We start from the raw sequence: 15,000 nt of genomic DNA on the forward strand, positions 1-15,000 counted from the left end.
TGTCTGTCTCTCTCTGTCTCTCTCTGTCTCTCTCTCTTCAATTGGCTTTGCTTTATTTGCATGAATGTCACATAGACGATGTTTAAAGCATAAAGAGTCAATTAAACAGGACAAAAATACACTTCATAAGTTAATGTATACATGTATAAATAAAGTTTAAGAAAAATAAAATAAGAAAATAATTGTGTGTGTTCGTGTGCATGTGTGTGTGTGTAAAGTAATAAACAATAATAACATAATAAGTGATAATGAGAATAAGGATAGTATGAACAAACAGAAAGTCTTTACATTGAAACATGTCTCCATGTGGGACATGCAGTGACATGTCCTCCTGCTGGTCCTACAGCAGAGCCGTCTTCTCCCAGAAGGACTGGGATTAACTTGTCTTGTTGGAGGATTCGGTGGGAAATAATTCTTCTCTAGTTTCTTTGTATTTGGGACAGTTTGTGAGAAAGTGAGTCTCTGTCTCTACGTCTCCAGTGTCTCAGTGGACACAGGCTCTTTTTGCTCTTCCAACCAGTCTCTTTTATGGCGACCAGGTTCAATGGCCAGTTTATGGTCACTGAGTCTATATTTCGTAAGGGTTTGTCTTTTTTGGGATTTTTTTATTTGGGTTAAATATTCGGCCAATTTGAATTCTCTGTCCAGTAAATTACAACATTCTAATTTATTGATTGTTTGAGTTTCTGTTTTCCATTGTTGGCAATATTTTTGTTTATTATCTTTGTCGATTTGTTTTATTTGTGAGTCTGGAATTATTTCTGTGTCATTTTGACTTCAGTCTGATTTCCTCATTTGTCCCATTCCAGGTGTTATTATCTGGGTTCAGACAGACCTGCTCTGTGCTGGTATGAGTCGACGTCAGACTCCATCAAGTGCTTCCAACATTTAATAGTTCTCTTTTTGGTTTTGATTAAGAGGGGAACGGGCCCAGCTCTGCTCTGCAGCCGTGGTTTGTGGTTTCTGTTTTTGCAGAATTCAAGATGCACTTTTTCAGTCCCAGTGCTCTTGTTTAATTAAACTTCACTTCCATAAAGGAGGATTGGTTCAATAAGACTTTGGAAAATTTTAAGCCAGATCTTAATTGGGGGGTTTAATCTGAATAGAACCTTTCGTATGCTGTAATATGCTCTGCGGGTTTTATCTGCTAGTGAACTCACAGCTTTAACAAAACTACCTGAAGCAGTGATAGTGAGGCCAAGGTAAGTGTCCTCCATTGTGTGGCTCAGTGTTGTCTCTCCCAAAGTAAACTGACTCTTTCTACATTGTGATCTTGCTTTCTTTTGAAATATTATAATTTTAGTTTTATCTAGGTTTACTCTGATTGCCCCATTTACACAATAATCATGGAGTATGTCCAGATATTCTTGCATTCCTTGTTCTGTTTGTGATAACAGAAGGAGGTCATCTGCATAAAACAGACACTTGACTTCTTTCCCCTCCAAGTCAAGTCCTGGGGAGTTTTCAAGTAGTTTTGCTAATTGGTCAATATATATATTGAAAAGTGTTGGGGACATATTACAACCTTGATGGACCCCGCGACACTGTTTGAAGAAATCAGTTCTTTTTTTTCCAATTTTTATAGCACACTCATTTTCTGAGTATTTCCATTTAATTAGATCATAAACTTTGCCTCCAATACCATTTCTGAGTAACTGATAGAAAAGACCATTGTGCCAAATTAAATAAAATGCTTTCCAGAAATCAACAAAGCAAGCATATATTTTCCCTTTATTTTTTTGATGTACATGTTTTTGGATTAGAGTATGGAGAGTAAATATGTGATCTGTTGTTCTATGTTTGGGTATAAAGCCAATTTGTGACTTACTTAATACATTACTATCAGTGAGGTAGGACAGTATTCTTGAATTTAGTATGCTACAAAATAGTTTCCCTAAATTAGAATTCACACAAACGCCTTATTATTATTAGGATTTAGATTGTCTCCACTTTTAAAGATAGGAGTAATCAATCCTTTGTTCCAAATTGTAGGGTAAATTCCACTTTTTAACACCAAGTTAAATAATTTTAGTATAGCCAGTTTAAGTTTATTACTACTGTATTTCAGCATTTCTGTCCTGATACCATCGATGCCACAAACTTTTCCATTTTTAAGATCAGCAAGTTTTTCTTGTAGCTCCTCAATTGTAATTAGCCCGTCCAAAGCATTTTGGTTGTCTTTTATTGCATTTTCTAATGATTTTAATTTGTCAATTATGGACATCTGCTGTGTGTTTAAACCATCGTTTTCTGGGTTTAGATATAAATTTGAGAAATAGTTTTTCCAAACGTTGCCATCTTTAATTTTAATGCTGTCTTCATTTTTGGTTGAATTACATTTTTTCCGCAGGTTCCAAAAAGAATTTTGGTCTATTGCCTTTTCAATTTTGATTAATTCATCTTCAGTATATTTGGTCTTTTTTTGGTTGATAATTGTCTTATATTGTTTCAGGGCTGTGTGGTATTCATGGCGTAGGTCTTGGTTTTCAGGATCGTTATGTTTCTTGTTTGACAGGTTTCTGAGATGCTTTCTGAAAAGGGGGCATTCATTGTCAAACCATTGTTCTTTTGCTTGCTTTTTGTTTGATTTGGCATTTGGTCTTATCATTTTAGACTCTTTTGCTAGTGTATCTATCGCGAGTCTCGTTCATCTCGTCTGCCGCGGCTTCTGTAGTGCGAGCGGCTGTGAGGGAGACTCGGTGCCTCCAGGCAGATGCAGCATAGCGACTGTTCAGGCTGTAAAAATGTACTAAATGACGTCGTTTGGAGTAAACTCTGGATGTCGCCACGTCAGGACACTTGGATTGCAGCGGACGAGCAGTATGGAGGAATATTACAAAGTTTTTGTGTAGTTTTATGGACCTTTTCCTCTCGGGCACAATTGACGCCCGTTATATGGATTACTGCTGCCGGAGGGAAGCACCGCGGGTCTGCAGCTGCACTTTGAGGAATAAGAAACTACACCGGTCTTCTCATCAGCAGGAGAGTGAGTCGATAATAATTTTGTTTTAGAGTGAACTATTCCTTTAAAAGTACCAGATATACTTTTAATATGTTCTTGTTATCCTCAGATCTCTGTCCTCTGAGAGGAATCTGCACCAGACTACTTTAAAAAAAAATCACATACTTTTGTGGGTTGTTCAATGAGGAGAAACTTTATAAACTTTGTAAAAAGATTTCTGCGACAAATTCTTAATTATTTGTCTCCTCTTGTAAATTCAGCATGTGTAACTGTGAAGTTATTCCTCTGGTAGTGTAAGAATATTGTGTCAGGTTCGCTGCAGAACGATGTGTCGGCTACTCTGACTACATCAAATATTGTACATGATTTGTTATCAGCTGCAGCTGAGAGGATTCATTAAGAAACACTTAACAACAAAATAATCATCACATGATTTAAACCACAAAGTGTCAGTGCTGCTCAACTCTTCTTCCCTTTTGTAATATTCTTGATCATCAGTGTCAGTTCTGTCTGTTACACTTCATGTCAGAGTCTCCTCACCTGAACAGGTGGCGAGCCGTCGTTGCTGTAGCGAAACTCTCCTTCGTCTCCGGCGCTCACCTCCTCGTAGTCCTCCAGCATGCGGACCATCATGCCGCTCTTCAGGTTGTCCTGGACGTACTCCACGTAGGCCGAGCGGCTGGCGAAGTCGGAGCGCGTTTTGAATCCGTTTCCTGCCTTCTTCTTTGTCGGAATGGCAGCGGGAGCAGCTACGGCGGAGGTGGTGGTGAGGACGATGGGGGAGGCGCAGAAACGAGGCTGGAAGATGGACCTGAGGACGGGGCGGGACGCCTCATCCCCCTGCTCCTCCCCACAGGCCCCGCCTCCTCCCGGGCGCTGAGCAGAGCCACCCAGAGGCTGACGGTTGCGGTCCCAGCCCATGACGCGGACCAGCTCTGAGATCAGGTTGGCCATCGCCATGGTGAAGTCAAACTCTCGCTGGACGCGCAGGTGCTCCGTCTGGTGGGCGGCACTGGAGGAGGAGGCAGGGGAGGGGCTGGCGTCCTGTCTGTCAGAGGCGGACTCCGCCCCCGCTGTGTTGAGTTTGTCCATCAGAGACGTGACGCACAGGTAACGCTTCACCAGAGAGAAGAGCAGCTTCCCGGGAATCTGAACACAGACATTAAAATTATGATGACAGGAAATGAGGAGATTTGGGTAAACTGCCCCTTTAAGACCTGGAGGCATCATGTCTGTCACACCTGCAGAAGGACCAACACCTGTGTTTACCTGAGGCAGGTGGATCCCTTCGAAGGAGATGCCGTGCTCCTCCGACGACGTAGTTTCAGCAAACAGCTCCAGCAGAGTGTAACGATTATCAAAATCCATGTGCTGCTCGATGCCGTCCTGCTGACTGAGAGACAGCAGGACGTACGCCCGACTGCCTGTGGACAGACAAGAGGAGACAGAGTCAGAGACAGAGTGAGACAGAGTCAGAGACAGAGTGAGACAGAGTCAGAGTCAGAGTCAGAGTGAGACAGAGTCAGAGTCAGAGACAGAAAGAGACAATGTCAGACAATATAAAGACTTCTCCTCTTCTTTGTGGTTTATTGTGCACCAGCAGTGATCCTCCACCTGTCCAGCTGTCCAGCTGTCCAGGTGCGTCTCTCAGAGCTGAGGACATTTCAGTCTGGACCAAGCTGAGCTCTGAGACCTCCACGAGGAGAAATCAACACCTGATCAATCCTGACTGTCTGAGCCTGCTGATCAATACTGTTGATCAGATGTGTTATGAGAGCTGAGATGAGCGCCCCCTGCAGGAGCAGAGCTGACTGACAGGAGCTGAAGACAAAGTGTTGACTCATGCTGCCGTCAGGCTGCTAAAACCACCATGACGCTGCTGACACCCTGCATGTGACTGACAGGAAGGCAGCGACGTCTCACTCTGAGCCCGTTTCTGACAACCACCTTCTGAAAGTGAACTCAGCCCTCAACACTGTCTGACACGTCTCACGTCGGCCCTCAACACTGTCTGACAGGTCTCACATCGGCCCTCAACACTGTCTGACAGGTCTCACATCGGCCCTCAACACTGTCTGACAGGACTCACGACAACCCTCAACACTGTCTGACACGTCTCACGACAACCCTCAACACTGTCTGACACGTCGGCCCTCAACACTGTCTGACAGGACTCACGACAACCCTCAACACTGTCTGACACGTCTCACGACAACCCTCAACACTGTCTGACACGTCTCACGACAACCCTCAACACTGTCTGACACGTCGGCCCTCAACACTGTCTGACACGTCGGCCCTCAACACTGTCTGACAGGACTCACGACAACACTCAACACTGTCTGACACGTCTCACGACAACCCTCAACACTGTCTGACACGTCGGCCCTCAACACTGTCTGACACGTCGGCCCTCAACACTGTCTGACAGGACTCACGTCGGCCCTCAACAGTCTGACAGGACTAAATCTGAACCCACCAACCAAACTCAAATTGAACTCATGACTCTGCTAACAGCTGCTCAGACATTAGTTGTTACTGCATGCTTCCAATATTACATGTGTGTCATGTTACATGTCTCTGTGAAGAACAGTGATGTCTTTCAGGGGTCCGAAGTTCACAGTAAAAAAGAACAACATTTGATCAGCCGTTCTAAAAGATTCAAATGTTAAATTGTGACTTTAAATGAACCAGACTCGAACTTCAGGTTCTCCTGAATCAAATGATGTCGGACACCTGATGCTGACTGTTGCAGGGGAATAAGAGATGAAAACAAGGGTTAATCTGAGGTCAGTGTTTCAGTGAAAACAGCACCAGTAGTTTCATTTCACAGTAAACTTGTGGTGTTCAGTTCATGGTTTCAGTTTTCCCTCTGAGCAGAGGCTGCTGGGTGTGGCATGGACACAGTCAAAGCTTCTGAAAAGTGAACGCATTAATCTGAAGCAGCCGTCTGATAAAGACTCTTCAGCTGATCATGAACCGGTCAATTCCTCGTCTCCTGGTTGCCAAGAAAGCAAGAAGGAAAACAAAGCCTCCTTGCTGAGGATGATGATGTTATTTCCTCGTAGAGAGGAGACAGTCATCGCCTCTGTCTACAAGTTGTGTCACATCAGAGCTGCTTCAGCTTAGAATAAACCTGTGAGCAACATCTGTGTTTATCTCTGCAGTGGCAGGCTCCACCCATTCATCCAATCATGCCGCATGTCTCTGCCTTGCTGCTATCTCATTGGTTTAAAAGTGTTTGCACCCTGACATCCTCATTCTGCAGGAAACAATAAAAAAGGCTGTTTTGTAAATGAAGTCTGGTGTATTTGTGGTCTCAAGAAACAGAGTCAGAGTGAGAGCTCTCCCCTTGATTCATGTTATCAGGCTGAATGCTGTGTGTGCGTGAATCTATAATGAGGCTTGTGTGTTTGTTTCCTCCCTGTGGCCCCGATGACTCATGGGAAAAACTCTCAGCTGCTCCTCGCCCAGGATTTTTCTGACAGTCTGAGCGCTGACGACCATACCAGGAAGAAGGAACAAAGATGGTTTCTGATCACAGTCTGTGCAGTGCCGACTTACAGCTTCTGACGTCTGTCAGATTTAATCTCAACTTTTGGGCCAACATGAACCCGACAAACAAAAAGGGGTAGTACCAGAAGTGCCAGAAGTGCCAGACATGACAGAAGTGACAGACGTGACAGACGTGACGGAAGTGATGGAAGTGCCGGAAAGTCCGGAAGTGCCAGACGTGACAGATGTGACAGAAGTGACGGAAGTGACAGAAGTGCCAGACGTAACAGACGTGACAGAAGTAACAGAAGTAACAGAAGTGTCAGACGTAACAGAAGTAACAGAAGTGACAGAAGTGCCAGACGTAACAGACGTGACAGAAGTAACAGAAGTAACAGAAGTAACAGAAGTGCCAGACGTGACAGAAGTAACAGAAGTAACAGAAGTGTCAGACGTAACAGACGTGCCAGACGTAACAGACGTGCCAGACGTGACAGAAGTGCCAGACGTGACAGACGTGCCAGAAGTGCCAGAGGTGCCAGAAGTGACAGACGTGACAGAAGTGCCAGACGTGCCAGAAGTGCCAGACGTGACAGACATGCCAGACGTGCCAGACGTGACAGACGTAACAGACGTAACAGACGTGTCAGACGTGACAGACGTAACAGACGTGCCAGAAGTGCAAGACGTGCCAGAAGTGCCAGACGTGACAGAAGTGCCAGAGGTGCCAGAAGTGACAGACGTGACAGAAGTGCCAGACGTGACAGAAGTGCCAGACGTGACAGAAGTGCCAGAGGTGCCAGAAGTGTCAGACGTAACAGACGTAACAGAAGTGCAAGACGTGCCAGAAGTGCCAGACGTGACAGAAGTGCCAGAGGTGCCAGAAGTGTCAGACGTAACAGACGTGCCAGACGTAACAGACGTGCCAGACGTGACAGAAGTGCCAGACGTGACAGACGTGACAGAAGTGCCAGAGGTGCCAGAAGTGACAGACGTGACAGAAGTGCCAGACGTGCCAGAAGTGCCAGACGTGACAGACATGCCAGACGTGCCAGACGTGACAGACGTAACAGACGTAACAGAAGTGTCAGACGTAACAGACGTGCCAGAAGTGCAAGACGTGCCAGAAGTGCCAGACGTGACAGAAGTGCCAGAGGTGCCAGAAGTGACAGACGTGACAGACGTGCCAGAAGTGACAGACGTGACAGATGTGACAGAAGTGCCAGATGTGACAGACGTGCCAGACGTGCCAGAAGTGACAGACGTGCCAGACGTGCCAGAAGTGACAGACGTGACAGAAGTGCCAGAAGTGCCAGACGTGCCAGAAGTGCAAGATGTGACAGAAGTGACAGATGTGACAGACGTGACAGACGTGACAGAAGTGCCAGAAGTGACAGACGTGACAGAAGTGACAGACGTGACAGACGTGCCAGATGGAAAACACATGGAAAACTTTACGCATCATTGAGGGCATAACATTTTTGATTTTTATTGAAAGATAAATATTACAAGGCTCCAACATGACAACCAGACAGGACGTCTCTTGTCTTGGCTCGTAGCAGAGCAGAACGATCATAGTTAACATTAAACATCACACTTTATTTTAGATATATATTTCTTTGCCTTCAAAAACAGTTTATGTAATTACTCGCTATTGGAGAGAAGAGGGAGGGAGAAATGGCAGCTGTGTATCTATACTGCAGAAAATCAGAATCAATATGCAAATCAAATCAATGAATCAATAATTTTGACAACACTACAGACGTCACTTATGACAGCTGTATTTACTGATGAACACTCTTTACACAGAGTTTCACTGATCAACTGTCGTTTCAGACAAAACCTCTGAAGATTTGGTGCATTATGTTGTTGCTACGACGACACGGAGGAAGATCAAAAGTCCCCAGCAGAGACAGGAGGACACTTTGGACTTGGACTTTGAACAGACAGACCGACAGATGAAGGAGCTGAATAAGCTTCAGTGTGACGTCATCACAGGTTCATTTACTGCACTGAGGTCTGAACAGACCTGCTGCTTCACTGCATCACTGAAGTGTTTGAGCAGCAGGATGCTGCAGAGCTGCACCTGGTCCAAGATCAGCCTCAGCGTTACACACAGGAGGACAAACATGGTGAAGCTGAGGGTCACATGACCAGTGAGCTTATCTGCTCTTTCATGTGAGGATGAGGGCCATCATCCTGAGAACAATCCACTAGCGATGACAATAAAGATAACGATGTGAGCATCTACCCTGATGAACGATCGTTTGCAGTGTCGGCAACTCAGGAAATGGATATAGATGAAGTGCTACTGCTGGACTGGACTGGACTGGACTGTTCTACCGTTTCTGGTTCCATGAAATCCTTCAAAGATGAGCAGAGTGGGGTCAATCCAACACACTGTTACAGAGTTGTCGTCTTTTGTTTGAGTGAACCTTCGATTATCCAGCTGATCATCAAGGAGGACGTCAGTAAAGGCTAATCAAACTTCAGAGACGCCATCAGAGCATCTGTCAGTATGTCTCAGGTGAAATGATGTGTTTATGTGTAGTGCAGTTACATAAGCATTTAATTAGTTGTATAAATAATCAAGACTGAGTTATTAAAAAGTGTCTCTTAAAATGTCATCTTTCAGCTCACATAAAGAGGTCGTCTACAGATAGACACAGATATCATCATCACTCCTCTGTCCCAGAAATCAAGCTAACTGATGAAGCTGTAAAATCAGATGGTTCTGATTGGCTGTCAGCATCTCTATTGTTCATCAAATTGCTCTGAAAGTGATCTCAAAGATATCGTTCACACTGTCATTGTTGTTATAGTCATGGTGTGGACTTCACCATCCACTGCAGTTAAACAATCAATTTACAGTGTTGGTTCTCTGTGTGGACGACCTTTAACAGCTGATTAAAGACCATAATCACGTGTTAGAGTCGTGCTGATGTTTCCCAGACAGGACAACACATGAGTGCCGGTGCCCAAAGTGAGTGCAGTTATCCAACTGGCTGGAACAAAATGAGTCAGTTTGTGTGTCTGTCTGCCAAAAACCCCTTTTACACAGCCCGTTCAAGGTGGGAATGTTGCACCATTAGTCTTCCTCGCCTTTTTTCTATAAAACATACGAACATGGAATGAGGGAGCGTTGTTGCTCTGCCTCTGTTGTGTTCACTACGTCACGCCTGCCGGCTTTCTAAAAGCACACGCTGAGCCGGCATCATGCCGCTGTTTGGTTCAGTGTAAAGATCGAAGCTGGCACAGTGACAGGTCTTGGTCATGGCGGGACTGCAGAAGAGCTGAAGACGCTCCACTCTGTAACACCACTGTACAACCACAGTGTTCAACAACTCCAACAGAGTGAGACCTCTTCTCTGCTAACTAATCTCAGGCATCACATTCTGTCAGTTAATACTTTTATTCAGATCATCAGATCAATACTTTGATCAACACTTTGATCTGATCTGTAGCCAAATCTGAAGCTACAGCCAGCAGCTGGTTAGCTTAGCTTAGCATAAAGACTGGAAACGGAGGGAAACGGCTAGCCTGGCCCTTATCTGAGTTGTGTTGGACGAAGTCACTTCCTGGAGTCTTGTCGTCACCATGAAGTTGCCAGGCAACCAGCTGAGACTTCAGGAAGTTTCTCTCAGCAAAGAAAGCTTCTTTGTCGAAATGTCGAACTGATCCTTTAACTGCCATCAGGGCCTGAAGCATCAGTACCGTTGCTATGGTTACCTGTAGTTGAATTGAGCTGCTGATTAAAACTATAACCAGCCACCAGCCAATCAGAGAGCAGTATGTTCCTTATAATAATAAAGTTTGTGGTTACCTGCGTCATGTGAGGCGAGCGCTCGCAGCATCTTCCCGGCGCTGCGTCTCGTCTGCGTCTCCTTGTTGCACAGCAGCTCCATCAGCAGGTTGAGGGCGCCCGTCTCCTTGAAGACGCCGACCAGCGAGCCGATGCTGGCGTAGGCACTCAGCACATGGATGGTGTGCGTGATGCTAATGGAGAAGTCGCTCTTCTTGGTCATCTGCTTCCTGGCTCGACGCACCAGGTTCTTCACGTCCTCCTTCATGTCCGACAGCTCCACCTCGTCAAAGGTGACGTCTGTCGGAAACTCGCCGCCACTCCTCTGACATCCATCCGATGACTCGCCGCCCTGCTGCTTCTCCTGCTGCAGGGGGCGCTGTGAGTCTGTTTTCCTCTTCCCCAGGAGGGTGGGGCAGTTGGCGTACACGTCCTCCGTCGACATCCACATCAGGATGTTCTCCGGTTTGCTCTCTCCTGAAGTGGAGCCGCTGGAACTGCCCACCCCGGAGCTGCCGCCACTCGTCCCTCCCGTCTCGCTGTTTCCGCTCCCAGAGCCGGAGCCGTCGTCGATGGTGACGAGGCACCAGCGAATCAGGTACTCCGTCTGTCCATCGTGGTTGCGGCGCTGGCGGATCAGCTCCTCTGGATACGCCTGCAGCCTCGGGCCGAGCTGGACCAGCAGGTTCCCATTGCGGCGTTCGCCCACCATGGTTGCTAGGAGACATGAGAGGAGCACATACGATTATATAAAAACTTTAGTTCAAACTGCAAAATGTAAAGTGTCTTTGGGAGTTGATGCGTGCCTTCCATCCATTCTGACATATTATGTTTGAGTATCTTCAACTCTTTAAAACTCAGAATCTGAGAGATCCTGGCAGTCCACTGGACTCCAGCAACCCGCTTCATCTCCTGCTCTACTGTCAATCATCACATACATTAATGAACAAATAATAGATAAATAAGTCACCTCAGTCTGTAACAACCACTTATTAATGTCACAGCAACAATCTGGAAAACTATTTTAACATCCTGGTTCCTTTAGCACTTTAACTTTGTTCAGTTCCTACATTTGATGAGACACTTCACTTCACTTCACTTCACTTCACTTCTTCATCGTTTTTGTTTCTACAGCCACTTTAAATACTTTCAGTGCCTCAACTTCAGCGATCAGAACACATTTCATCAGCTCCACAGGAAAATCTAAGACTTGTCACATTTAGACAGTTTAACATATTCCACTGAAGTCTGATCGATGAGAAATTCACTAATATTATTTAAACATTTAAAGGAGCAGTCTGTAGTTTAGTTGATGACATGTTACTGAGCAGAGAAAGATCTTGATTGGCTTAAACAAACTAAATAAAAAAATGTATAAAACAATTTATACTGTTTTACTTTGTTTATATGTGGCGGACCCTGCCACTTATCTAGCTTCGATTCACTAATGGAAACAGTTTGTATTACTACAGTAATAGTAGTATTATTACTGTGTTATAATTAAAACCCTCAGTTTTAGTTTCTTCTACAAAACTATACAGTGCTGCTTTAAACTTTACAGATTAACTCTGATGTTGCTCCTTCTCAACAAAATCATAATCTTTCCTCCTGCTGATGTTTGGAAACTGAACCACAGCTCACATCTGGAAACATCTGGAAACATCCACAGTGTGCTGGACGGACAGGACGATTCATTTATAGAGAAAGTTATTAAAAGATGTTGCGCAGCTCTGTTGATCCGGATACAGACACCCGGTGGTTCCCACAGTGAACCCGCAGTATTAACGGCTCAGTTTAAAATTAGGATTTCATTTTCGTTTTCTCACACACACACACACACACACACACACACACACACACACACACACACACACACACACTTCCTCTTTCTGGACTCTCGCCTCCTCTCTGTGGAAGCTGGAGATCACACGTGCTGCTGGGCGTGATGTGAACCGTCTGTTAGCTTCTCCTGGGGTCAGTCTAATACCTGAGCACACTGACCACTGAGTCCGTGCTGCTAACACACACCGCTCCAAGTGTGCATGACATTAATACGATTTCATTTATTGAACACATCATTGGCTGTTACTGACGTTATGTAGCTACCACTGACGGAGTCTTCATGTGACCGGCTGTGAAGTTATGTAGTTTCAGTAAATAGCCGAGCCCTTGATGTTGTAACGTTACGCTACCTGAACGCATCAGACTGTCAAGCTAACCACAGTGCTAACGTTAGCAGTCGTTGCTATCCTGTGTTTTAAGATCAGATCATTTCCGCCCGCTTTAACACAACGACGGTGTCTTTATCTCGTTAACTAGGCTAGTTAACACAACTAGTTCACATCGTCTTGTTAACTGGTTGAATTGTTTCTGATAGCTAGCCACCGCACGCCGTACTGGTACTGTACAGAGAACGTCACACCAAACTCTGTATCAAAATTTCCACATTTAAGCTAATGTTGCTTATGAGCAAGAATACATTGAAGTTAGAGCATTATTTAAGACACTTAGACGATTCAATAGCATTTTCTGTCAAATTCGGCCTTTAAATACTTACACTATACTTTTGTAAATTAAGTGTCAGACTGTGTGGGAATGCACTTCACTGTCACCTTCTGGCTCTGATGCTAACACCATTTCCACGAGCATTATTGTTGAAAAAACGAAAAGCAAAACAACTTTCAAAGTTAACTCTCTGTTGGATTTGATTGTGTGATTGGTTACATGTTTGCCATGAATTACCTCAATAACAATCTTGTGCTTTAGATACTGTTGTTTATACGTATAACTGCTCTTAATCAGCGGCTTTTGAAATGCAGGTTGGTGTGTCATTATCTCGACACAGCATTCGGCTCATCTCGGTGTGAACTGTGTGAACTGTGTGTACAGTAACTACGGATGACAGCCGGAGGAGCCGTGGCGGGCCTGCCCAGATATCCGCCCGGGTCGGACAGGAAAGCGGCTCCGCTCTCACACACTCCGGCCTGAACAAACTGCTCCACGCCAGGTGAGTGGGTCTTACCTGCCGTGTCACAGACTTTAGCCTTCGTTTCTGTCCTCCCCCTCAAGCGCTGTTTTCTCTTCCGCCCTAACGTGTCGTTTCCCAGCCTGGTGATGTTGGTTTTATCGCTATCCACCGGAGGTCCGCACTGCTGGATGCGCATTTGCGCACTGTGACAGGAGCAGCATCAGGGACGGTTTCTTCTTCTACGTCTACTGCTTATTTTTCTTCTTCTTTGTTTAACGGAGGATCGGAACCCTGCGTGAGCGCAGCGCAGCGCCCCCTGCTGTTTGTGACGACATTAACTCGTGATGCTGAGAGGAACAACACGCTTCATGTGTCAGATTCCTGCACGTGCTCAGTCCGACGGTGACGCTGGTTCTGGTTCTTCAGAGTTTAACTGTTTGTACACAATATAATGTTTTTATTATGTGTATGCCTGTTGATGTGTTTAACCTGAGCTCACAGGCTCCTCCTGCTCCTCCTGCTCCTCCAGGCTCCTTCAGGCTCCTCCTGCTCCTCCAGGCTCCTACTGCTCCTCCAGGCTCCTCCTGCTCCTCCTGCTCCTCCAGGCTCCTCCTGCTCCTCCAGGCTTCTCCAGGCTCCTCCTGCTCCTCCTGCTCCTCCAGGCTCCTCCTGCTCCTCCAGGCTTCTCCAGGCTCCTCCTGCTCCTCCAGGCTCCTCCTGCTCCTCCTGCTCCTCCAGGCTCCTCCTGCTCCTCCAGGCTTCTCCAGGCTCCTCTAGGCTCCTCCTGCTCCTCCAGGCTCCTCCAGGCTCCTTCAGGCTCCTCCTGCTCCTCCAGGCTCCTTCAGGCTCCTCCTGCTCCTCCAGCTCCTCCAGGCTCCTCCAGGCTCCTCCTGCTCCTCCAGGCTCCTTCAGGCTCCTCCTGCTCCTCCAGGCTCCTTCAGGCTCCTCCTGCTCCTCCTGCTCCTCCAGGCTCCTCCTGCTCCTCCAGGCTCCTCCTGTTCCTCCAGGCTCCTCCTGCTCCTCCTGCTCCTCCAGGCTCCTTCAGGCTCCTCCAGGCTCCTCCAGGCTCCTCCTGTTCCTCCAGGCTCCTCCTGCTCCTCCTGCTCCTCCAGGCTCCTCCTGTTCCTCCAGGCTCCTCCTGCTCCTCCTGCTCCTCCAGGCTCCTTCAGGCTCCTCCTGCTCCTCCAGGCTCCTCCTGTTCCTCCTGTTCCTCCAGGCTCCTCCTGCTCCTCCAGGCTCCTCCAGGCTCCTCCTGTTCCTCCAGGCTCCTTCAGGCTCCTCCTGCTCCTCCAGGCTCCTCCTGCTCCTCCTGCTCCTCCAGGCTCCTTCAGGCTCCTCCAGGCTCCTCCTGCTCCTCCAGGCTCCTCCAGGCTCCTCCTGTTCCCCCAGGCTCCTCCTGCTCCTCCTGCTCCTCCAGGCTCCTCCAGGCTCCTCCAGGCTCCTCTTGCTCCTCCAGGTTCCTCCAGGCTCCTCCTGTTCTTCCAGGCTCCTCCTGCTCCTCCTGTTCCTCCAGGCTCCTCCTGCTCCTCCTGCTCCTCCAGGCTCCTCCTGCTCCTCCAGGTTCCTCCAGGCTCCTCCTGTTCTTCCAGGCTCCTACTGCTCCTCCAGGCTTCTCCAGGCTCCTCCAGGCTCCTCCTGCTCCTCCAGGCTCCTCCTGTTCCTCCAGGCTCCTTCAGGCTCCTCCTGCTCCTCCAGGCTCCTCCTGCTCCTCCTGTTCCTCCAGGCTCCTCCTGCTCCTCCAGGCTTCTCCAGGCTCCTCCAGGCTCCTCCTGT

The 15,000-nt window shown here is 47.0% G+C and overlaps 1 protein-coding gene across 2 annotated transcripts in view; it reads right to left on the minus strand.

Annotated features, from left to right (window-relative positions):
- The window catches only part of cul9 (cullin 9), a 37,270-nt gene extending 23,795 nt beyond the window's left edge, over positions 1–13,475 (minus strand). For both annotated transcript variants that reach the window (XM_084376293.1, XM_084376292.1), the window contains exons 1-4: positions 13,282–13,475; positions 10,281–10,976; positions 4,232–4,386; positions 3,503–4,111 (exon numbers count right to left, since the gene is read on the minus strand). In XM_084376293.1, the coding sequence (XP_084232419.1) occupies positions 3,503–4,111; positions 4,232–4,386; positions 10,281–10,976; positions 13,282–13,423 (1,602 nt within the window). In that variant the 5' untranslated portion in view covers positions 13,424–13,475. The remainder of the gene's footprint in view (positions 1–3,502; positions 4,112–4,231; positions 4,387–10,280; positions 10,977–13,281) is intronic.
- Positions 13,476–15,000: the final 1,525 nt, after the last annotated feature.

The sequence above is a fragment of the Pagrus pagrus genome (assembly GCF_965226575.1).
Source record: "Pagrus pagrus genome assembly, chromosome: 15".
NCBI classification, from domain to species: domain Eukaryota; kingdom Metazoa; phylum Chordata; class Actinopteri; order Spariformes; family Sparidae; genus Pagrus; species Pagrus pagrus.